The sequence below is a fragment of the Geotrypetes seraphini genome, chromosome 3 (assembly GCF_902459505.1).
Source record: "Geotrypetes seraphini chromosome 3, aGeoSer1.1, whole genome shotgun sequence".
Taxonomy (NCBI): domain Eukaryota; kingdom Metazoa; phylum Chordata; class Amphibia; order Gymnophiona; family Dermophiidae; genus Geotrypetes; species Geotrypetes seraphini.
In genome coordinates, this window is record NC_047086.1 from 360,311,560 (window position 1) to 360,331,698 (window position 20,139).

The 20,139-nt window shown below is 43.1% G+C and overlaps 1 protein-coding gene across 6 annotated transcripts in view; it reads left to right on the forward strand.

Annotated features, from left to right (window-relative positions):
• Positions 1-20,139, forward strand: part of DISP1 (dispatched RND transporter family member 1) — a 335,526-nt gene that overhangs the window by 274,850 nt on the left and 40,537 nt on the right. For all 6 annotated transcript variants that reach the window (XM_033936937.1, XM_033936939.1, XM_033936936.1 and 3 more), the window contains 3 exons: positions 4,994-5,117; positions 13,020-13,147; positions 15,931-16,028. In XM_033936937.1, the coding sequence (XP_033792828.1) occupies positions 4,994-5,117; positions 13,020-13,147; positions 15,931-16,028 (350 nt within the window). The remainder of the gene's footprint in view (positions 1-4,993; positions 5,118-13,019; positions 13,148-15,930; positions 16,029-20,139) is intronic.

Genomic DNA, 20,139 nt, shown 5'->3' on the forward strand with positions numbered 1-20,139 from the left:
TCAGTTTTCCAGCACACATAGCTAGCATTACTCTGCGATCAACCCACATGCTGTGCGTAGTGAAAAAGAGTTCATTTGCTGTGGAACTGACCATCTCTCACAAGGAGGAGAAAATGGCTTATAAGAACATAAGAATAACCTTACTGGGTCAGACCAATGGTCCATCAAGCCCGATAGCCCGTTCTCTTGGTGGCCAATCCAGGTCACCAGTAGCTGGCAAAACCCCCAAAGTGTCGCAACATTGCATGCTACCGATCCAGGGCAAGCTTCACCCATGTCTTTTTCAATAACAGACTATGGACTTTTCCTCCAGGAATTTGTCCAAACCTTTCTTAAAACCAGCTACGCTATCTGCTCTTACCACATCCTCTGGCAACGCGTCCCAAAGCTTAACTCTTCTCTGAGTGAAAAAATATTTCCTCCTATTGGTTTTAAAAGTATTTCCCTGTAGCTTTGAGGCAGCAGGCAGTCAGCTGGCGCTGGTTCCTCTCCTCCTCCCCGTTGTCTTGTGGCACACCTGGAATCTCGGGCGGCACACAGTTTCCGATACACTATTTTAAAGAATGCTGTTAGTTTGGCTTTCAAAATGGCAACTGAACTCTTCAATCAATTTTAAATAATCCCTTTTCAGAATTTTATTCAACACTTTACAATGTTATGTAGCTCACTAGCATTGTCATCGGTAAAATGCATGATGTCTCACAAATGTCTAAAGCACTGTAAATGCATTTCTGCCTGTTCCTTTACACAGTAAATATGGGGCAGTGATGCACATGAAAAGATGCTTATTTGTGTGCTCTTACACTGAGGTGAGATCCAGTGGGTGTCATCAGTCGCATCACTTGTAAACGTTGGCTAATTTGGGTACTAAATTTTGCATATCAGTCTGAAAACAGGACATATGTTGGTTAAGTTATTGTTGTCTTTCACCACAGGTTTGCTTTAAAAATATGAAACATCAATTTTGCTGCATGTCTCTTGTTTGTCACAATAAAGGTAATTATTGGAGAAGGAGATGCTTTAAATGAAGAACAAGATGGCAGAAAAAGACTGTACTGCAGGGAAATACTTTTAAAACCAATAGGAGGAAATATTTTTTTTCACTCAGACAATAGTTAAGCTCTGGAACGCATTGCCAGAGGTTGTGGTAAAAACAGATAGTGTAGCTGGTTTAAATAAAGGTGTGGACAAATTCCTGGAGAAATTATTAAGACATGGGGGAAACCTCTGCTTGCCCTGGATCAGTAGCATAGAATGTTGCTACTCTTTGGGTTTTGGCCAGGTACTAGTGACCTGGATTGGCCACCGTGAGAACGGGCTACTGGGTTTGATGGACCATTGGTCTGACCCAGTAAGGCTATTCTTTTCTACCTATCCTACCTGCCCATCTATACCAGCTACTAAGCCCTGCAATGCCTTCTTTTCCCTCAGAGATCTTCTTTGCTTTTCCCATGCTTTCTTGAACTCAGATATAGTCCTCATCCCTGCCACCTGCACCGGAAAACCATTCCATTTATCTGCCACCTTTTTTCATAAAGAAACATTTCTTTAGATTATTCCAATGTCTACCCTCTTTCACTCTTAATTCTGTTACCCTTCGTTCTAGGACTTCCTTGCTGCCACTGCTTTGCCTCCAAAAAGTGGCAGCAGTAATAAGCACAGGGAGACAAACAGACCCCACTCCCTTTGGTGCATTCTATATAGGTCATAAGGGACAGGACCGACAAGACCTTCACAAACAAGTGTGGACTTAATGTCTCCCAGTGCTTATTACAGCTGCTTCTTTGATTGATTGCTGCTACTGCCCAGAGATACAACAGAAAGGAGAAGTTTAAGGGAAAATGCTGGATTAAGGAGGCAATGTCTGAAATGTTAGGGGGTGAGAGGGAAGGAAAGACAAAATGGGCAATGCTGGACTGGGGGGAAGGCGAAAGAGAGGGGTCGATTCTGAATGAGTGGGTAGAAGGTGGAGTGAGAGAAAGGGTGCTACTAGAACACTAGAACAGGGGAGGGAGAAGAGTGAAAGGCATGGTGATGCTGGATGGGAAGAGAGGGGGTGATGCTGGACAGGTGAGTGGTATGGAGGGGAAGGATGAGAAAAGGAAGATGCTGGACCTGGAGAGGGAGGGGAGGGAACTAAAAAAAGGGAAATGTCAGAAAGTAGGAAGGGCTGATTCTGTATCTAGGGTGTATCTGATGCAGGAGCCAAAACAGCTATCCAGATGACAAGGTCTTAGGGAATAGATTGAGCCCAGTCCTGGTTTTACTCCAGTTGAATGCAGTGGAATTAAAGCCAAAACTGGCTCATCCTGTTCCTGATAACCCTGCCAGTTTCCTATTTTGTCCCTCTACCAACACTATTGTTCTCCTTTTCCTCCCCTTTCTGATCCCCAACTAGCTGGTATTTGACCAGCCCACGTGTTTTTCAAAATGAGAAGCCTGTGGTTGACAAGACAGAAAACTGCCTAATGTAAGGACTGGTTTATGATGACCACCACCAAACACTGGGGCTGGTTTATGATGACCACCACCAAACTCTGCTGCAGTTGCTCTTTTAATCTTTCTTTCCTGTCCATTGGAGATCCAAGATAGAAGTATTTGCTTTCTACACAAGTCCACTGAAGAGATTCGAGACCCCTCCCTCTCTTCCTCCTTTGACATAGGTTGTTTGTATCTGTGGGGGCAGCACCAGCATCCCTCCACACATGCTTGTGCAGAAGGCATATCTTACTTCTGTCCCGGCTCTTGTATTTGCAGGTGTGGACTTACACTGCTTCAAGTGAAGAAAATGGAAATGGTGGAGAGGGTACAGAGTGAGGAGGTGAAGAAGTTGGAGGGAACATGCTGAACATAATAGAGCAATGGAAGGAGTAATAGGAATACAGATGGTGGAGTTGCGAGACTAGGGAGATAGAGGATGTTGGAGGGAGAGAGGGATGCTGGACTAGAGGAGTTAGAGAAGAGAGGAGAATGATGGGGAATGTAATGGCTGGGGTGAAGGGGAAAAACTATAGATAAATGGAGTAAGAAGAGAGAGATTAAGGACTGGCTGGTATGAAGGAGGTATGAAATTTGAATAGAAAAGCAGATAAATATATGGAATTAAAGCTGAACAGAATAGCTCAGTGCATTAGAGATTGAGAAAGTGGAGCCAGGAGGAGAAAGAATTGGCAAGCAAGTATGGAAACAGAGTTAAGAAAAGACAGAAGAAAACAGAAACCAGAGCCTGGAATAAACAGAATTAGAAAACTAGAATTTCAGGCAACTAAGAGATTAAAAAATATATATTTTCAATTTAGTGACTGGACTGTGGCAGTTTTTGGAATGTATATCTGTCAGGGCTGGTGTTAAACATGGCTGTGTCCTAGGGCAGAAATTTGGGAGGGAACCCCAAAGCCCACTATCAGGCCTTTTACAGCTTTAGGCAGATTTGGAATTTCTCTCTGGCCTGAAAGCCCAGGGTGCAATTGTCCTGGTTTCACACCCCCATGCCAGTCCTGCCATCTGCTATCTTATAATTTGCACTCTACAGGGGAAAATTCATCTATTTCTATTTCTCTGGTGCTGCATTGCATGTGGCATCTGTCTTGTTGGGGTTTCAGCTTAATTTTTATCTACAAACAGTATTACTATTTTTGATATATATCGCTTATTCTGTACTTGATAAGGATCTGTCTTTCATCTGTGTGTTTTACCTGAGGCCAGGCATTTTGTTAGCATGAATTTCCTATGCAGCAATCTGTAGTAATCTGGCTTGTTTGGTTTTCCCAATGGGTGTGTTAATATTCTAGGGCCCACTGTAGTATTTAGGGTGCTGCCTTTTCATAGGCCCTTGTTGTGTGAGATCTGGAAGTTAAATGTTGACATGATAAATTTATTCTAGTCCTGCCCCTGAGTGACTTTTTTTGTAGAGTTTTGTGTTATTTCACAAAATATCTGGTACTGAGGGGATTTATGTTGCTATAACTTCTTTCCTGCTGTCATTTACTATGTTACTGAATCGTTTTTGATATAGTAAGATCTATGGGGAAATGTCCGAGCTCATTTTTGGGAGAGAGACTGGGCAAAGGGAGCATGTGTACAGCATGTTGAGGGACTGAGGGAGGGGACTGGTTCAATGGGGGCTGAAAAGTGTAGTCGTCTTGTACTCTCCTCCCCTGATATGGCCTGTAGCGCTGCTGTCACTGGACTTTTTTTTTGGGGGGGGGGAGAGGGGAAAGGAATGGTGCACAGACAGCAACAAGTGGGTTATGCTGTTTCAAAAAGTTGTCAGTCCTAGTCCCCTTGAAATCAAGAAATTGCATTTTGGACAGTGAATTCAGCTGAGGGAAAGAGGCAGTGGAGACGAACAGATGGAACAAAATGGCAAAATGGTGAGAATTCACTTTGTGAGGGAGGATAGCAAAAACTGGTGAGAGGGAGAGGGGTCAGAGAATACAGGGCAATTCCAGAAACTACTCCATGAATATATTCCCTCTTGATAAGAGCAACTAATTTACTTTATGCCCACTAATTTTCCTGTAAAGTAACTCATTTATCTTGGCTTTTGAGCTACAGGTATTGAAACTTGACAGGTGAAAGCCTTAGGGAAAAAAAATGTAGCACAGAAGAAAAAATTTCAGCATGAGAAGGCCTTTCACTGCGAAGAAATCCAAAATCCAAATAAACACCCGCAAAGACAATAAGTCTTTAGTTTTCCACTGGCACATTTGGCAGGTTAGGATACAATTAATTTGCTAAAAGAAGGATGACTTGTTGCAGAATTTGGCAGCTATTCCAAAAACAATAAAGATTTAATTTAGAGAACAGGGCTGCAGGGTGTTGTGTCCAAAGTCTTACGTGGGGGAGGGACGGGGAAGATCACATGTACTAGCCAAACACAAGCGGAAACAAAAGGCTGTGTTTCCTGGCGTCTTTTGGTTAATTTAGCTTCTGTTAAGTGAATAATGGGTTTGTTTCCAAAACATCACTTTTTTTCCCCTTCTCTTTGTAGCTATGCAGCGCTGATAGCTGACTGGCCTGTGGTGGTTCTGGGCATGTGCACAGTGTTAATAGTCATCTGTGCCCTGGTGGGAATTTTAGTGCCAGAGCTTCCGGACTTCTCCAATCCACTACTGGTAAGTGGCTGCAACCCATGAGGGGCATTTTTGAAAAGTCATCTCGGTCAGAATTACGACATCCTGCTCATAATGTCCAATAAAGCCCCACATCTCATTTCAAACAAGAGAAACGTCCAGTTTTTCTGTTTGAAAGTGGCTGTGAGTTGGATGTTTTTCTGCTGAGAACATCCAAAATGAAATGTCCAATAGAGAATGACGCGGGGGTCAAATTTATCGCCGTCCCCGCAGGTTTTGTCGCTGCCCCTGTCCCATTCCTACAAGCTCTGCCTTAACCATACAAGCCTCAAACACTTGTGATTTGAAAGTGTTTGAGTCTTGTACAGTTGTGGACAGAGCTTGCCGGAGTGGGACATGGATCCGAAAAGAACTCGCGGGGACGGGGAAAATTTTGTTTTTGTGTCATTCTGTAATGTCCAACTTATGAACAGCAAAGAATGCATGTAGTATCTGAGGTTTGTTATAGAGCCAGGTATTTCTTTCTGGTTTCACTTTCACGGGTGACAGAGAGGAAAGGGGGAAAAGTAACCATCAGGGAATTATGGAGGGGTCATGCCTTAATCCCTGAAGTCGTCGGCTACTCAGTCAGATTAAAATAGGTCTAATTTAGAACATCCTAAATCTATGACTTGGACATTTTTTTCCTGTTGGACATCCTGTTTTTGGGCTCTCCCTAGTCCTGCCCAAAATACATATAACAAGTTTACAAGTTTATTTACATTTGATGTATCGCTTATTACAATATCTAAGCGATGTACAATTTAAAAACCAGCAGATTGTGGTAATACATATAGTTTATCTAAGTTATACAATTGACAAAACAATTTGGACAAACATGAATAGGTAGGAAGGAAGGGGAAAGTTACAATTGCCTTGTTTGTTATAATTTACATAAAATGGAAAATACAATAGGTATAAATGGGATGAGCCAAGAAGAAAATATTAGAAAAATATAAAAATCTAAAGTAGGTCATATCATAAATCAAATGCATCTTGAAATAAATAAGTTTTTAGCAATTTTTTAAAAGAGATAAGATCTTTTTCATTTTTAATAAAATTTGGAAGAGAGTTCCACAGTGAAGGGGCCACCACTGAGAACATATCATTACGTCTAGTGCCGATTATTCTTAATGAAGGGACTGAAAGCTGATTAGATGAGGATGATCTTAGAGATCGAGAAGGGTTGTATGGGACAATCATTTTTGATATAAATTGGGGTTCATTAGAGATTAATGTTTTATAAACTAAAAATAAGGTTTTGAAAGTGATTCGGTGCGAGATTGGAAGCCAGTGAGATTTGATAAATAAAGGGGTAACATGGTCGTATTTTTTTGCTTTGTGAATTAATTTAATTGCGGTGTTTTGGATAATTTGAAGTCGTCTCCTTTCTTTCTGGGTTATGTTAATTAAAAGAGAATTACAGTAGTCTAATTCACCCCAACATGGCCCCTCACTATTTAGACGAACTACAGTGTTTTTCTTTTTTTTTCTTTCATTCCAAAATTTCTGTTTGGATACTTTTAGCAGATGGTTTTTCAGGCATTTTGAGATGTTTATGTGCTTTGAAAATGAGCACCAAAGTTACCTAACTTGGAAAATGCTTGTTTTATTTGGATTTATTTGTTACTTCTTTGAAGCAAGTATAACTCAGGCATAGATAATAAACAATTAAACCAGTAAAAAAAAAATTTTATATACTTTATAACAGTGTGCTACTTACCATGTCAATGCAACATACATTAATCAACAAATACTGTTGATGGCTTCCTACAGCCAGACTATTTCTAGAAGACCAGCAGGTTACTGAGTCACACACATTTCTCATGTAACCTCGATGATTAATGGATGGATTTTTCCAGAGTTTGCTGGAAACGGTAGAAGTCTTTCACTGCCCTGTGCAGTAGTTACCCTGTGTTGCAATGACCTCTCAGGCCCCCTCAGTTTATCTTTTTCTGTCAGGTCTTGGAAAGGATCTTTCTTCTGTGTTCCTGCATGAAGAGTTGGTGCACATAAGATGTCCATTGCTAATTATCACATAGGGGTAGATTTACTAAAAAGTGCCATAGTGGTATTGCATGTGAACACAGGTGCATGTTATTTAGAGCAGGTCTCATTTTATGCATTAACATTGTGTGATAACAGCATTAACATGTGCCAACTTGGTAAAATAATTTAGTAATGTAGCCCGTATTTTACTACAAGTGGCTGGGACATGGTCACAAGGCCTCTGGCTGGGACATTTGTGCAAAGATACCATCCAGAGTAATTCTGGAAGGATGGGCTTTCAGCTTCTTTGATCGAGAACTAACGTCCAGCTCTTCAAAGATACTGTTGAAAGCTCAGCCCAAGGTTTGTGGAGCATACAAAGAGGCACAAGAGACCCTTGACCTTTTCTTTTCTTGTGAGAGAGCATCAGTGGTCAAGAGAAATCTCTCACTGCTTGTAAAGCTCAGAATCTGCTCAGGGTCAAAGTTTCCTGATCGACAAGTCGATGAAGCCATCTGCACAATGTGCTGTGGCGGCGAAAAGGGCGAACAGAATGCTAGGAATGATCAAGAAGGGAATCACGAACAGATCAGAGAAGGTTATCATGCCACTGTACCGGGCCATGGTGCACCCTCACCAGCACTGGTCGCCGTACATGAAGAAGGACACGGTACTACTCGAAAGGGTCCAGAGAAGAGCCATTAAAATGGTTAAGGGAATGGAGGAGTTGCCGTACAATGAGAGATTGGAGAAGCTGGGCCTCCTCTCCCTTGAAAAGAGGAGACTGCGAGGGGACATGATCGAAACATTCAAAATACTGAAGGGAATAGACTTAGTAGAGAAAGACAGACTGTTCACCCTCTCCAAGGGAGGGAGAACGAGAGGGCACTCTCTAAATTTGAAAGGGGATAGACTTCATACAAATATAAAAAAATTCTTCTTCACCCAGAGAGTGGTAGAAAACTGGAATGCTCTTCCGGAGTCTGTTTTAGGGGAAAACACCCTTCAGGGTTTCAAGACAAAGTTGGACAAGTTCATGCTAAACTGGTGAGACTGGACTCATTTGGAGCACTGGTCTTGACCTTGGGGCTGCCGTGTGAGCGGACTGCTGGGCAGGATGGACCATTGGTCTGACCCATCAGTGGCAATTCTTATGTTCTTATGAGAAGCACTTCCACAATAAGGATCCTTTTCCTATGAGACTGTATGGGTGATTCTTCTAGTACAGTGGTTCCCAACAGGGGCGCTACCGCCCACCAGTGGGCAATGAGAAGTCTAAGGGAGGCATTTTGTGTCCAAGTCATATTAAGGGGACATTGAGGACCAGCCGCTGCCCCCTTGAGCAATTGGCAAATCCAATGGCCACTGATGGCAGCACTGCCCCAAAGCTTCTCCTCTGATGCAAGTCGCCCAGGCGGAAACAGGAAGTGCGTCAGAAGAGAAGCTTTAGGGCAGTCACACGGGATTTGGTGAGAACGTTGCTGCATCTGGACACCTCAGAAATAGAAAACTATGAAGAGTGCCCGCAAAGGTGAGGGGAAGGGAGATAGGTGGCCCGATGAGGGGAAAAGGTTGAGTGGGGGAAGTGGAGGGAAGGGGGGAAGGGTAACAGACACTGAAGGGAAGTGTGGAGGGGAGAGAGAGGGAAGTATGTACAATAAGGTTTACCCAAGGGGGGCACTATCGAATCATTCATTGAAAAAGTGGGCTCTGATTCAAAAAAGGTTGGGAACCTATGTTCTAGTAGTTCCATGTTCCTACCTCCTCGACCCTCTTTCATTGGTTTTGTTAGTTTCTGTTTCCTTATCCACCGTACAGTATACCAGATTTCAGCCTAATGGGAAGCTGCTTTACATTCATTCCAAAGTCCTGCCTAGGTGTCAGATTCCTACCTTAATCAGTCAAGCACTCTTCTAACAGTTTTCCTAAGGCTACATCTCTGTAGAGGTGAAAAGGTCCTTCATTCCTGAAATTGCAAGTGAGCTGTTATTTTCAACTAGGAATAAGGGCTGACCTTTGAGGTGTACAGGGCTCAGGGCAGATCAGCTTCTGGAATCTTGGAATGTTGATATGTAAGGCTGTATCCTTGTGGCAGCAAGAAATTATAGTGCTGGAGAGCTGATTTGCCCCTATAAGGACAGCCCTATCTGAAATGGACTCAAGACAGAGACAAGCCTGTCAGCTTTTTGTTTCTTTTAATTCTGTTGGGTCTAGAAGTGCAGCAGCAAAGTACATCATTCTAATTAAAAAGTTGGTGGAGGAAGGTGTGGCGTAGTGGTTAGAGCTACAGCCTTAGCACCCTGAAAAGTGGGCTCGAACTCCACACTTCTCCTTGTGACCCTGGGCAAGTCACTTAATTCTCTACTGCCCCAAGTGCATTGGATAGATTGTGAGCCTACCAGAACAGATAGGGAAAATGCTTGAAGTACCTGTATGTAAATCTCTTTGAGTGTGGTTGTAGAAGTACAAAAAGACGGTATACAAGTTCCAATCCCTTTCCCTTTTTTCTCTTTCTGATATTCCCAGGCAGATCCTCTCTTAGAGAGTTATATCAAGGTGTTTATTTTAGGAGGCTGGCATGGTGGATTGTCCTTTTGAGTTAGTACCAAATCCATTCTAAATGTTTCATTAAATTATGTTTGCACTTTATTAAGGGCTCCTTTTACTAAGGTGCGCTAGCATTTTTAGTGCACGTAGGATATTACCGCGCGCTACACGGCTAGAACTAACACCAGCTCAATGCTGGCGTTAAGGTCTAGCACTTCTAGCAATTCTGCGCGCGCTATTCCACGCGTTAATGCCCTAACGCAGCTTAGTAAAAGGAGCCCTAAGTGTATGTTTTTAATTTATGTTTTGTTTTTTTGTTGGGGTTTTTTTTTTTTACTAATTTTTATGTATATTTTTGATTGTACCCTGCCTAGATCCATGAATAGGGCCGATAATAAATATTTTCAATCAATTAATCAACCGTAGTCACATACAGTTTAATCCATGAAAAAGTCTTTGCCCTCCCCATTTTGCACTTTGTTCTATTCTTTTGCCCTTCTCTTAATGCTTTTTCCTCTGTGTACCTTTATGTTCTTCCACTTCTGACAGTCTTCAAATCTTTTAAATTCTGCTAACATTTGATGTTCACAATTCTGCATTTTCTCCTGTCTCCTCTTCCCCACATCTGTTCAACTCCTTTTCCCTGACTTTCCTGTCTCTTGTTCCTTTCTTTCTCTTTTAGAGAAACCAAACCATGAAATTCTCGAGGGGTACTTGATAATCCGAATGATGCAGAAAGTACTACCACTCGACAGAGCTCCGTTTCGTTCTCTTCATCAGGAGTGGATAGCGTCAGTACTTTCTGCATCATTCGGATTATCAAGTACCCCTCGAGAATTTCATGGTTTGGTTTCTCTAACAGTGCATTTTTGAATTTTTGGGATGTTTTTGAACATATTTGATTTGATGAAGTGACTCTATGAACTTATTTAGATTCTATGCAACGATTTTATGACCTGTTTATTTGTTAGCGATGCATGTTAATATTTTTTAGCTTTTTGCTATTTAACACGTTTAGATACTTAGATATTTTTTCATATATTCACTATTGCACTTTAGACCATAGTATTTATCTAATTTATTTATTTATTCATTGGAGTATAACCATCAGCTGAGGGGGCTCGTTGTGAATTTATATTCTACATTGCTTATATATTTTTTCACTTTATATACTCACTTGTTTAGTCTATTATAGTTATTTAGCACCAGCACTTTATTTCAGACACTAGGCAGTATCTTGGGAATTTTCATTAAACCTTTCAATTATTATTATATTTATTTCTTAAAGGGACTGTTTAAGGTGACCCGTTTAACATTTTTCTTTTCAGTGTGATTGACACAATAATGGACCAAATGATGTATGAGGTAGTGCTTATTTAGACTTTGTCTGATGCTGGTCATCCATAAGTCACTACCCCTCGTTTATTCCTTAAGAGCTCATACTGAGGCCCTTTGATAGTAAGTTTAGATATCTATTTTTCTTACATTGGCTCTTACAAGATTAAACAGTCCCTTCAAGAATTTATTTAGGTTAGCCAACTATTGATTTATTTACACATAGGTTAAAGCTGTACAGATACAGAAACAATATAAATACAGTACATGATGGTGAGTAGAGGTGTTTTGATAGAGCAGAGATAGGACTGTAGGGTACATGGGTATGTGCACAGAATACATGCAGAAAGTTGCACCTGCCTTGGAGTAAGTGGAACTTTGTGCAAGACCTTTTGGGCCTGATTCTGCCAACGCACATCCCGATGATAGGCAGCGGTAGGCGTCCTACTGCCATCTCAGCTAATCGGGACGCACCTTTTGGTTTTGGGGTTTTTTTTAAAGGGGGGAAGGACGCCTACACTGTAGGCATGTGTTGCGTGTCTACTGAGACATGTAGGGACACTTAAACACGCCTAAGGAGGGGCATGGGTGTGATTTCACTCAAAGTGACCTTGGGCATGCTTAAGCGACCTTACATGTCTCTGTAGGTACATTTAAGTCGTCTGTTCAGTGATGCAGACGCGATGCTCTTTAGGACACTGATGTGTAATTGGCACGATCGGCATCCTAAAGAGGCCCTTTGTGAGTTTCTTGGGTTTATTCTGGAAGCCTCTTATATTAGAGTACATATACACATTATAACACTTGTTATAAAATGACCCTCCACGTGGTTAAGCAACAACATGAGCATCAAGGAGAATGGCCATTCTTTTTAAATTGGAACTGAGTGATTTAAAGATGAACCAGAAAGGAATAAGCAAAGCTCTGTAAAAACTGTAGTCACAGTAGGGCCTCAAAGCTTTACTGGATCTGCCTAATTAAAATATATTTTCTTCAGTAACTACTCGCCAAGAGCTCCTCCTACTCTGCAGCCCAATTTATAACACCACACTGCTGTTAATTTATCTAAAGAAACCCTCAAGAGCAGGGATCTCAAAGCCCCTCCTTGAGGGCCGCAATCCAATCGGGTTTTCAGGATTTCCCCAATGAATATGCATTGAAAGCAGTGCATGCACATAGATCTCATGTATATTCATTGGGGAAATCCTGAAAACCCGACTGGATTGCGGCTCTCAAGGAGGGACTTTGAGATCCCTGCTCAAGAGGGTGTCAAATATTAATTGATAAACACACCCACTCCTCTTTTACGAAGCCACATTAGGCTTTTATATCACTGGCCATGGCAGTATTAGCTTTGATGCTCATAGGAATTCTAGGAGCATCGGAGCTAATACTGCCGCGGCCGGTGATAAGAAAGCCTAACGACTTCGTAAAATGGGGGTGGGCATAATGTTGTTGTTTTGTTTTCTGATAGCAATACTAGATGTGTGATTTTATTTGGAGCCTAGGGGTGAACTCCAAAGAGCAGTAAAACTTTTAATAAGAAGCCATGCTGTCTTTTTTAATGACTCTGGTGATGCACTGCAGTGTTTGTAGAAACAGTATCAAAAGAGTTGGTTGGAAAGCTTCCAATAAACTTATCATGGGTAAACGGAGAACAAAAGGGAGACCTAACACTAGTAATTGATCCCATATTTTGACAGCAGTTTTGTGTCCTAAGTCTCCTGGGATAATTGCAGCCAGTTTAGCCTACTTTTTTGCCTTGCAAGATCGGAAGCAATTGTCTTTGATTAGAGTTTTCGACTTGAGACATGAAATATCCAGGAACCCATAATAGCCCTGACATCTTTGCATGGCCCATCATTATTCTGTGCCCCTGGTAAGAATCACTTCATCTTTAAGATGCACAGCTAAAATTAGCCTGCCACTTAATAAGGGCTGTGCATCACCTTGTCATTCAGCTTGTCTCTGTTCTTTATTAAAGTGCCACAATGAGAAATGAGATTAATAGCCTCCTCTTATGCTCTTCTACAGGGTTTTGAACCAAGAGGGACAGCCATAGGTCAGAGACTGGTTACGTGGAGTAATATGGTGAAAAATACTGGCTACAAAGCAACTTTAGCAAACTATCCATTTAAGTATGCCGATGAGCAGGCAAAAAGGTAATGGATTCTTTGTATAGTATTTATTGGGCATCCCAAACATTTATCCTATATGATCCTATTTCAAACACACAAAAATTATCATGACCCTAGATCAGGGGTAGGGAACTCCGGTCCTTGAGAGCCGTATTCCAGTCTGGTTTTCAGGATTTCCCCAATGAATATGCATGAGATCTATTTGCATGCACTGCATTCAATGCATATTCATTGGGGAAATCCTGAAAACCCGACTGGAATTCCCTACCCCTGCCCTAGATGATGATTAAAACAAAATAGCAAATATCCCCTCTCCGCTCCTTCCCCCACTATTTAAAGGATGAAGGTAGTATTCCCATTAGTGTCAATAAGTGTGCAGGAGTCAGCTCACAGACCCCAGTACTTTCTACAGAATTCCAGTCTTACAGGCTCAGGGCCTGTGAACATTCACTGAACCATAGATTCCCTGCTGACTAAGCGTAAGTCACTGTGAAGGTCCATACTAGTGGTGTAACCACAGGTAGGCCGGGACCCATCCAATTTGGACCCAGGCCATGGAAAATTGTGGTACTCTTTCTGTGGCTGGAAGGGATCCCTAAACCCCACCAGCTTAAGACTTTATTCTCAGGCAGCTAGCACACTTCCAAATGGCATCTGACAGCATTGGCCTTGGGCTAATGCCAACCCCTCTGCACATGCTCAGTTTTTGCACATGCACAAGCACTGAGCATATGTAGCCTGCAAGCGGTGGTGTTAGCTCAAAACAAATTTGTGGACAGGCAGACGGGGGAGGAGAGGTAGAATGAAGCTGTGGGTAAGGCAGGGGGTAGAGAACGGAGCAGGACCAGTAACAGGGGAGACACAAATTCTGTGCCTGCCTATTCAGGGCTCAGGTCCACCCTATTCACTGATGATGTGGCACCATAGTTCCAGAGTGTTAAAGATCTCGTTAAGAGGTGTCTCTTAAATGAGCAGGTATCTGCTGGTTTTTCTATCCATTTCCAGCAGAAGGATGTGCATTGATATTGATCTACACTCCTCCCTGCTTATTCACAGTTTCAGGACCTGTGGTGTCACCTATTCGTGGTTTTTTGTGCCGGGACACCCCCACCCCCAGTGAATCAACTTTACCTGGTGGTCTAGCGGTGTCGCAGGGCGGGAGCGATCTTCCTACACTCCTGCCTTGTACAGAACCATCATCAAAAATGGCTCCTGCGAGTTCCTGTGGTCTCATGAGACTACAGCGGGAACTCACAGCAGCCATTTTTGAAGATGGGTCTGCATGGGGCAGGAGTGTAGGAAGATCGCTCCTGCCCCACGTCACCGCTAGACCACCAGGTAAGGTCCAGGAGGGATGTGGGGGTGGTCAGAGCCGGCCCAAAAGTTATTTGCAAATTATCAATATTCACAGGCCGGCTCTGCCCCTAACCACTGCAAATACGGAGGGGGGAGTGTATTTGGATTTAGTCATGGCTATGATGACCAGCATTCACTGCAAGCTATAGAGAATTTCAATGCCTCTTTTCTTTGAATTATTATTTATCATTTTTATTTTTTTCTGTTTTAAACTTATATTCTGCTTTTTCATTTCCAAACAATTGCCTACAACGACTTGAATTCATGCAAATACAATACAAAGCAAATTTTTAAAAGAACAATTCAGTATGTAGTTACAAAATAAACCTAATAAAAATTTAAATAGACTGACTTTGCCGGCTAAATTCCCACTCATATAACTAGAATAATAGGTATTCCTCATTCTTTAAAATACATCTTTGTAAAAAGCTTAATAACCATCAGATCAGATGTTATGGCACACATTTTACATACATAAAATATTTTCAAAACTAGAGGCTCCTTTTACAAAGGTGCGTTAGGGCCTTAACGTGTGGAATAACGAGTGCTAAATTGCCCCGCGTGCTAGCCTCTACCGCCTCCTCTTGAGCAGGCAGTAGTTTTTCAGGTAACATAGAAACATAGAAAATGACGGCAGAAAAGGGCCATGGCCCATCAAGTCTGCCCACTCTAATGACCCACCCCCCTGACTTTACTCCCCTAGAGATCCCACGTGAATGTCCCATTTTCTTTTAAAGTCTAACACGCTGTTGGCCCCAATCGCCTGCAAAGGAAGTTCGTTCCAATGATCGACCACTCTTTCAGTGAAGAAGTACTTTCTGGAATCACCATGAAACTTCCCTCCCCTGATTTTCAGCGGATGCCCTCTGGTGGTCGAGGGTCCCATAAGACTGAAAACATCATCTTCTACCTCGATACGGCCCGTGATATACTTAAACGTCTCAATCATGTCTCCCCTCTCTCTTCGTTCCTCAAGTGAGTACAGCTGCAAATTATTTAGCCGCTCCTCATATGTGAGATCCTTGAGCCCCAAGACCATCCTGGTGGCCATTCGCTGGACCGACTCAACTCTCAGCACATCTTTCTGGTAGTGTGGTCTCCAGAATTGAACACAATACTCCAAATGAGGTCTCACCGGTGCGTGCGCTAAAAACGCTAGTGCACCTATGTAAAAGGAGCCCTAAGGCCCTCTTTTATCAAGCCATGTTATGGTTTTATTATCGCCGGCGCTGCAGTAAAAGCTCCGACGCTCATAGAATTCCTATGAGCATCGGAGCTTTTACCACAGCAGCTGGTGAAAAAAAAACCTAACGTGGCTTGATATAGGGGAGCCTAACTTTGAGATAGAGTTAAAAAAAAAAAAAAAAATTCCCACCTGCTTTGGTTCAATGTGTTGCTGTCATCAGAGAAAACCAATTATGCTGTATTAAAATGTTCTTTCTTAATTTTAGCCACCGAGATGACAGATGGTCTGATGACCACTATGAACGAGAGAAGAGAGAAGCAGATTGGAATTTCCATAAGGACAGTTTCTTCTGTGACATTCCAAGTAAGTCGTGTTATCGAGGTTTCCAATTTTTTCCATTGTATGCTGCCACCATGTTTCACTAAGGCTCCTTTTTATCATAACCCCCTTTTAAATATTCCTTTGGCATTAATCCATTTGTACTTTAGGTTCAGGCATTACCTAAGCCAGGGGTAGGCAATTCCAGCCCTTGAGAGCCAGAGCCAGGTCAGGTTTTCAGGATCTTCACCATGAATATGTAAGAGATGGATTTGCACGCACTGCCTCCTTGAGATGCAAATCTATCTCATGCATCTTTATTGTGGATATCCTGAAAACCTGACCTGGCTCCAGCTCTCGAGGACCGGAATTGCCTACCCCTGACCTAAACTACAGTGGTGCCTCACACAACGAACTTAATTGGTTCCAGGAGCAAGTTTGTTATGTGAAACGTTCGTTATGTGAAACGCGTTTTCCCATAGGAATACATGTAAAAAAAAATAATTCGTTCTGCAGCATAAAATATGCTAAGATGACATAAAAAAGATAAATTTTTTGTTATTATTTTTATTTAGATACATCTAAAAACATACATCTCCCTGTCCTTTTACTTCCACTATCTTCCTATCCCATCTCTATTCCCTTTTGTCCCTCTCCCCATGATCAATCATCTCACCACCTCTCTCTGCCCTCACCCTCAGGGTTCAAGATTGCTTCCACTCTTTTTCCTGTTGTTCTCTCTGCCTGTCACCCTATGATTTAGCATCCCTTCTGCCCTTGTCCAATATTTCCCCTTCTCTCCCTCCCTCTCATCCCCTGCTCCAACATGTGCTTTCAGCGGCCTTCTCCCCCCTTAAGCGTCTTTTCTTCTCCACTCCACCTTTCCTCCCTCCCTGCCTCCACCTTTGTGGCGCTTTTGCACCCGACCGACAACAGAACAGGCCCGGTCGGACAAATCTCCCTGTCCTGTAGCCGCGAATCTAAATTACCTTCTTACAGCAGCTGGATTATTGAAGCTGCTGTAAGAGGTAATTTAGATTCGCGGCTACAGGGCAGGGAGGTTTGTCGGCCGGGCCTGTTGTCGGTCGATCGGGGGACCTGACCAGCTGTGCACATTCTTCGAGGCGGACCGCCCCCTCCCCCCTCTTTCGTTCGCCATTGCCTTCTTCCTACTCGTAGACACTTCTCAATTCTTATAAAGCAAAAAAGTATTTGGCTATTAGTACTTAGCTTTTATCCGGGGCCCAGGGCAACTGATGATTAAACGCTCAACGGAGCGTCTCCGTTTCGCTCTAACTGTAGGTTCCTCGAGAGATGAAGTCTTCCTGATGTCAGCGCTGACGTCGGAGGAAGGGAGGGCTTTGCTTAAGCCCTCCCTCCGACGTCAGCGCTGACATCGGGAAGATTTCCGTTCGGCTGTGTGCTGCGACAGGGCAGGTAAGGAGAAGGAACCCCGGAAGGATGCAGCTCGGGCGACTTCGTTGTGTGAAACGAAGTCCGTTGTACGAATCACGACATAAAGTTCGTTGTGCGCAGCGTTCGCTGTGCGAGGCGTCCGTTATGCGAGGCACCACTGTATATTAGAATGCATTTCACTGTAATACACATAATCTGAACTCCCAGAACAGTGTTAAATAAAATGATGATGTCCTGTCTGAAGTCTTGTAGCTCTTTCTCATTTTGCTTCAGATGCTGGCAGTGAACATTTTATGCTGCTGAATTATTTAGAAAGGAAGATAAGTTGTGATCCCTTTTATGAACCTTTTGGATTTATGTTTTAAGCATGACCAGATTACCAGTGGCACTTTACAATGTTTATGAAGCTAGCCCCTGATACAGGCAAGACACCAAAACACATTGGATTGAGAAAAATACTAGTACATGAGATGAGACTGGACACTATACATTTATTTACTTATTGGGAATAAAGATTAGTATGTTTGTGATTTGAATCATCTATACAGTACAGTCTCAATTATCCCAAGTAAATGGGACTGACCTGTTGTTCGATGAGTGAAAAGTTGGATAATACAGAAAACAATGGTAGCCCCATAACCCTTTAATAGGCAGATGGTGAAATGCCTACTTTATATAGCATGATGTTGAACGAGAGCAACAGTGCCAAGGTAACAGGCATTTGGAGATGCAGATCTCCCATTAGAGCCATAGACGCAGCATGCCAGATAAAGGGTTAAAAATGCACAAAAAACATACTTTATGCATATAGAACATGCATGGAGTATCTGTATTTAAAATATTGTCTATTAACGCTAATCAGCAACATTGTGAACAGAAATACAGGATCAAGCAACGGAATTGTGATCAGCCCACTTGAGTTGTGTTCTACAGCAGGCAATGTGAACAGAAATATACAGTTATTGGGATTGGTGGGTGCTGGATAACTGTTTTTCTGGTTGCTTGAGAGTACTGTATTAGAAACCTTGTCTAACCCAGATCTCAGTTCTCCCCCTCGCCCCAAAGCACCATCTTGGCAGTGGTCCTGAGCCACAAACCCCCCTCCCTCACTCCCTCCAGTCTCGAAGCAGCAGAAGCAAGCGGCGATCCTGCTCTACGAACCCCCTCTCTTCCTCCCTTCCTTCCTTACTTACCCGAAGCGGCACTCAAAACAGGCTACTCATGGCCAGCCCCAGCAGGGCCTTTCCTCTGATGTGTCCCTGGCCATGAGTTGCCTCCTGTTGACTGGCTGCTGCTTTAGGTAAGGGAGGGGAGGGAGTTCTCAACTCAGGACTGCTGCCTGCTTCTGCTGCTTTGGGGCTGGAGAGAGGGAGGGTGGTTACGGCTCAAGAAGACCACCGTGCTGGTGCTTTGGGGCAGAAAGGGGGCTGGGTTTGCAGCTCAGGACTGTCATTGCTTCGGGACTTGAGGAAGGTGGGTTCACGGCTCAGGACCACTGACACTGGTGCTTTGGGAAACTCTTTTTTTCCCCAGCAATTTTTGGGCTGGTTGGATGAGAGTGCCAGTTGGTTGAATACTGGTTAACTGAGATTCTACTGTACAGCAGATCTGAGCAGGACATTCCAAAATGTAAAACCGTAATTGCACAGAGCATGATTGGAGCCCCGTTTCTCAAGCTGCTTTGTCTTCTCCAGTCAATAACAGAGTGAAGCAGACATCAAGACAGCAGAAATGAAACTGGAAACCCTCCGCACTCCAAGTTCACAGGCAAAACAGATTTAAGAATGAGAGAAAGAATAAAGAAAGCGCTTTAATGCAGCTGAATAGGAACTGGTGTACATCAAACTTATTGTGCACAAGAATCTTACCATGATTCCCTTGCTGCAGAAGCACGGTCTCAGATCAAAAAATGCCTGGCAGGAAAAGCAGGCTCTGCCATGCTATAAAAGCAAAGTCTCAGCTCAGAACATCGTTAATGTTCACTTTCTTTAGCATTTCCTTTAACTTCATCCAGTGCTTGAACCAGCACTGTAGCATCTCAGGTCAAAAATGATTCCCTCACTCGAAAAGCAGAGGCCCGGGTCCAAAAATTACTGCTCCCTTTCAGAGAAGCATAGTCTAAGATCAAAATGGTTCTGACTGCCCCAGAGTTGAGTCACCTCGGGCATAGTAAGGGGGGGGGGGGGCAGACCACCCCAGGCACCATCTTTGCAGGGGACGCCAGCGCCTCTCCGTGTACCTCTTTAAATGTTTGCCGGTGTGAGCAGAATCTTCCACGTACTGCTCATGCCTGCTTTGGCTGCTTGTGCTGGTAAACATTTCAAGAGGTGCGTGGGGTGAGGAGGATGCTCAAGCAGCAGAGAAGGAGGGAGGTGCAAATCATGGCAATGCTAGGCACCAGAGAATGACACGGTGATAAAATTCATCACCGTTCCCGTCCCCGCGGATAACCGCGGGAAATAATCCCATGTCATTTTCTAGTGTCTATTTCAACCTCGGTCCTTCTACACCAGCATTCTTCAAAGCAAAGCTTGCGGGTCAGTGGTTGTGGCCATTCATACTCTGATTCTTATGTGAGCCAAGGATAATGAAGCCATTGTGACATCACTGATGTGATTGGCTCTTGGCACTGGTGGAATGAGGCATTATGACATCACAATATCTGCTCTGGATACCAGAGACTGTCATTCTGTAGTGTCTGTTTCAACCTCAGTCCTTCTACACCAGCATTCTTCAAAGC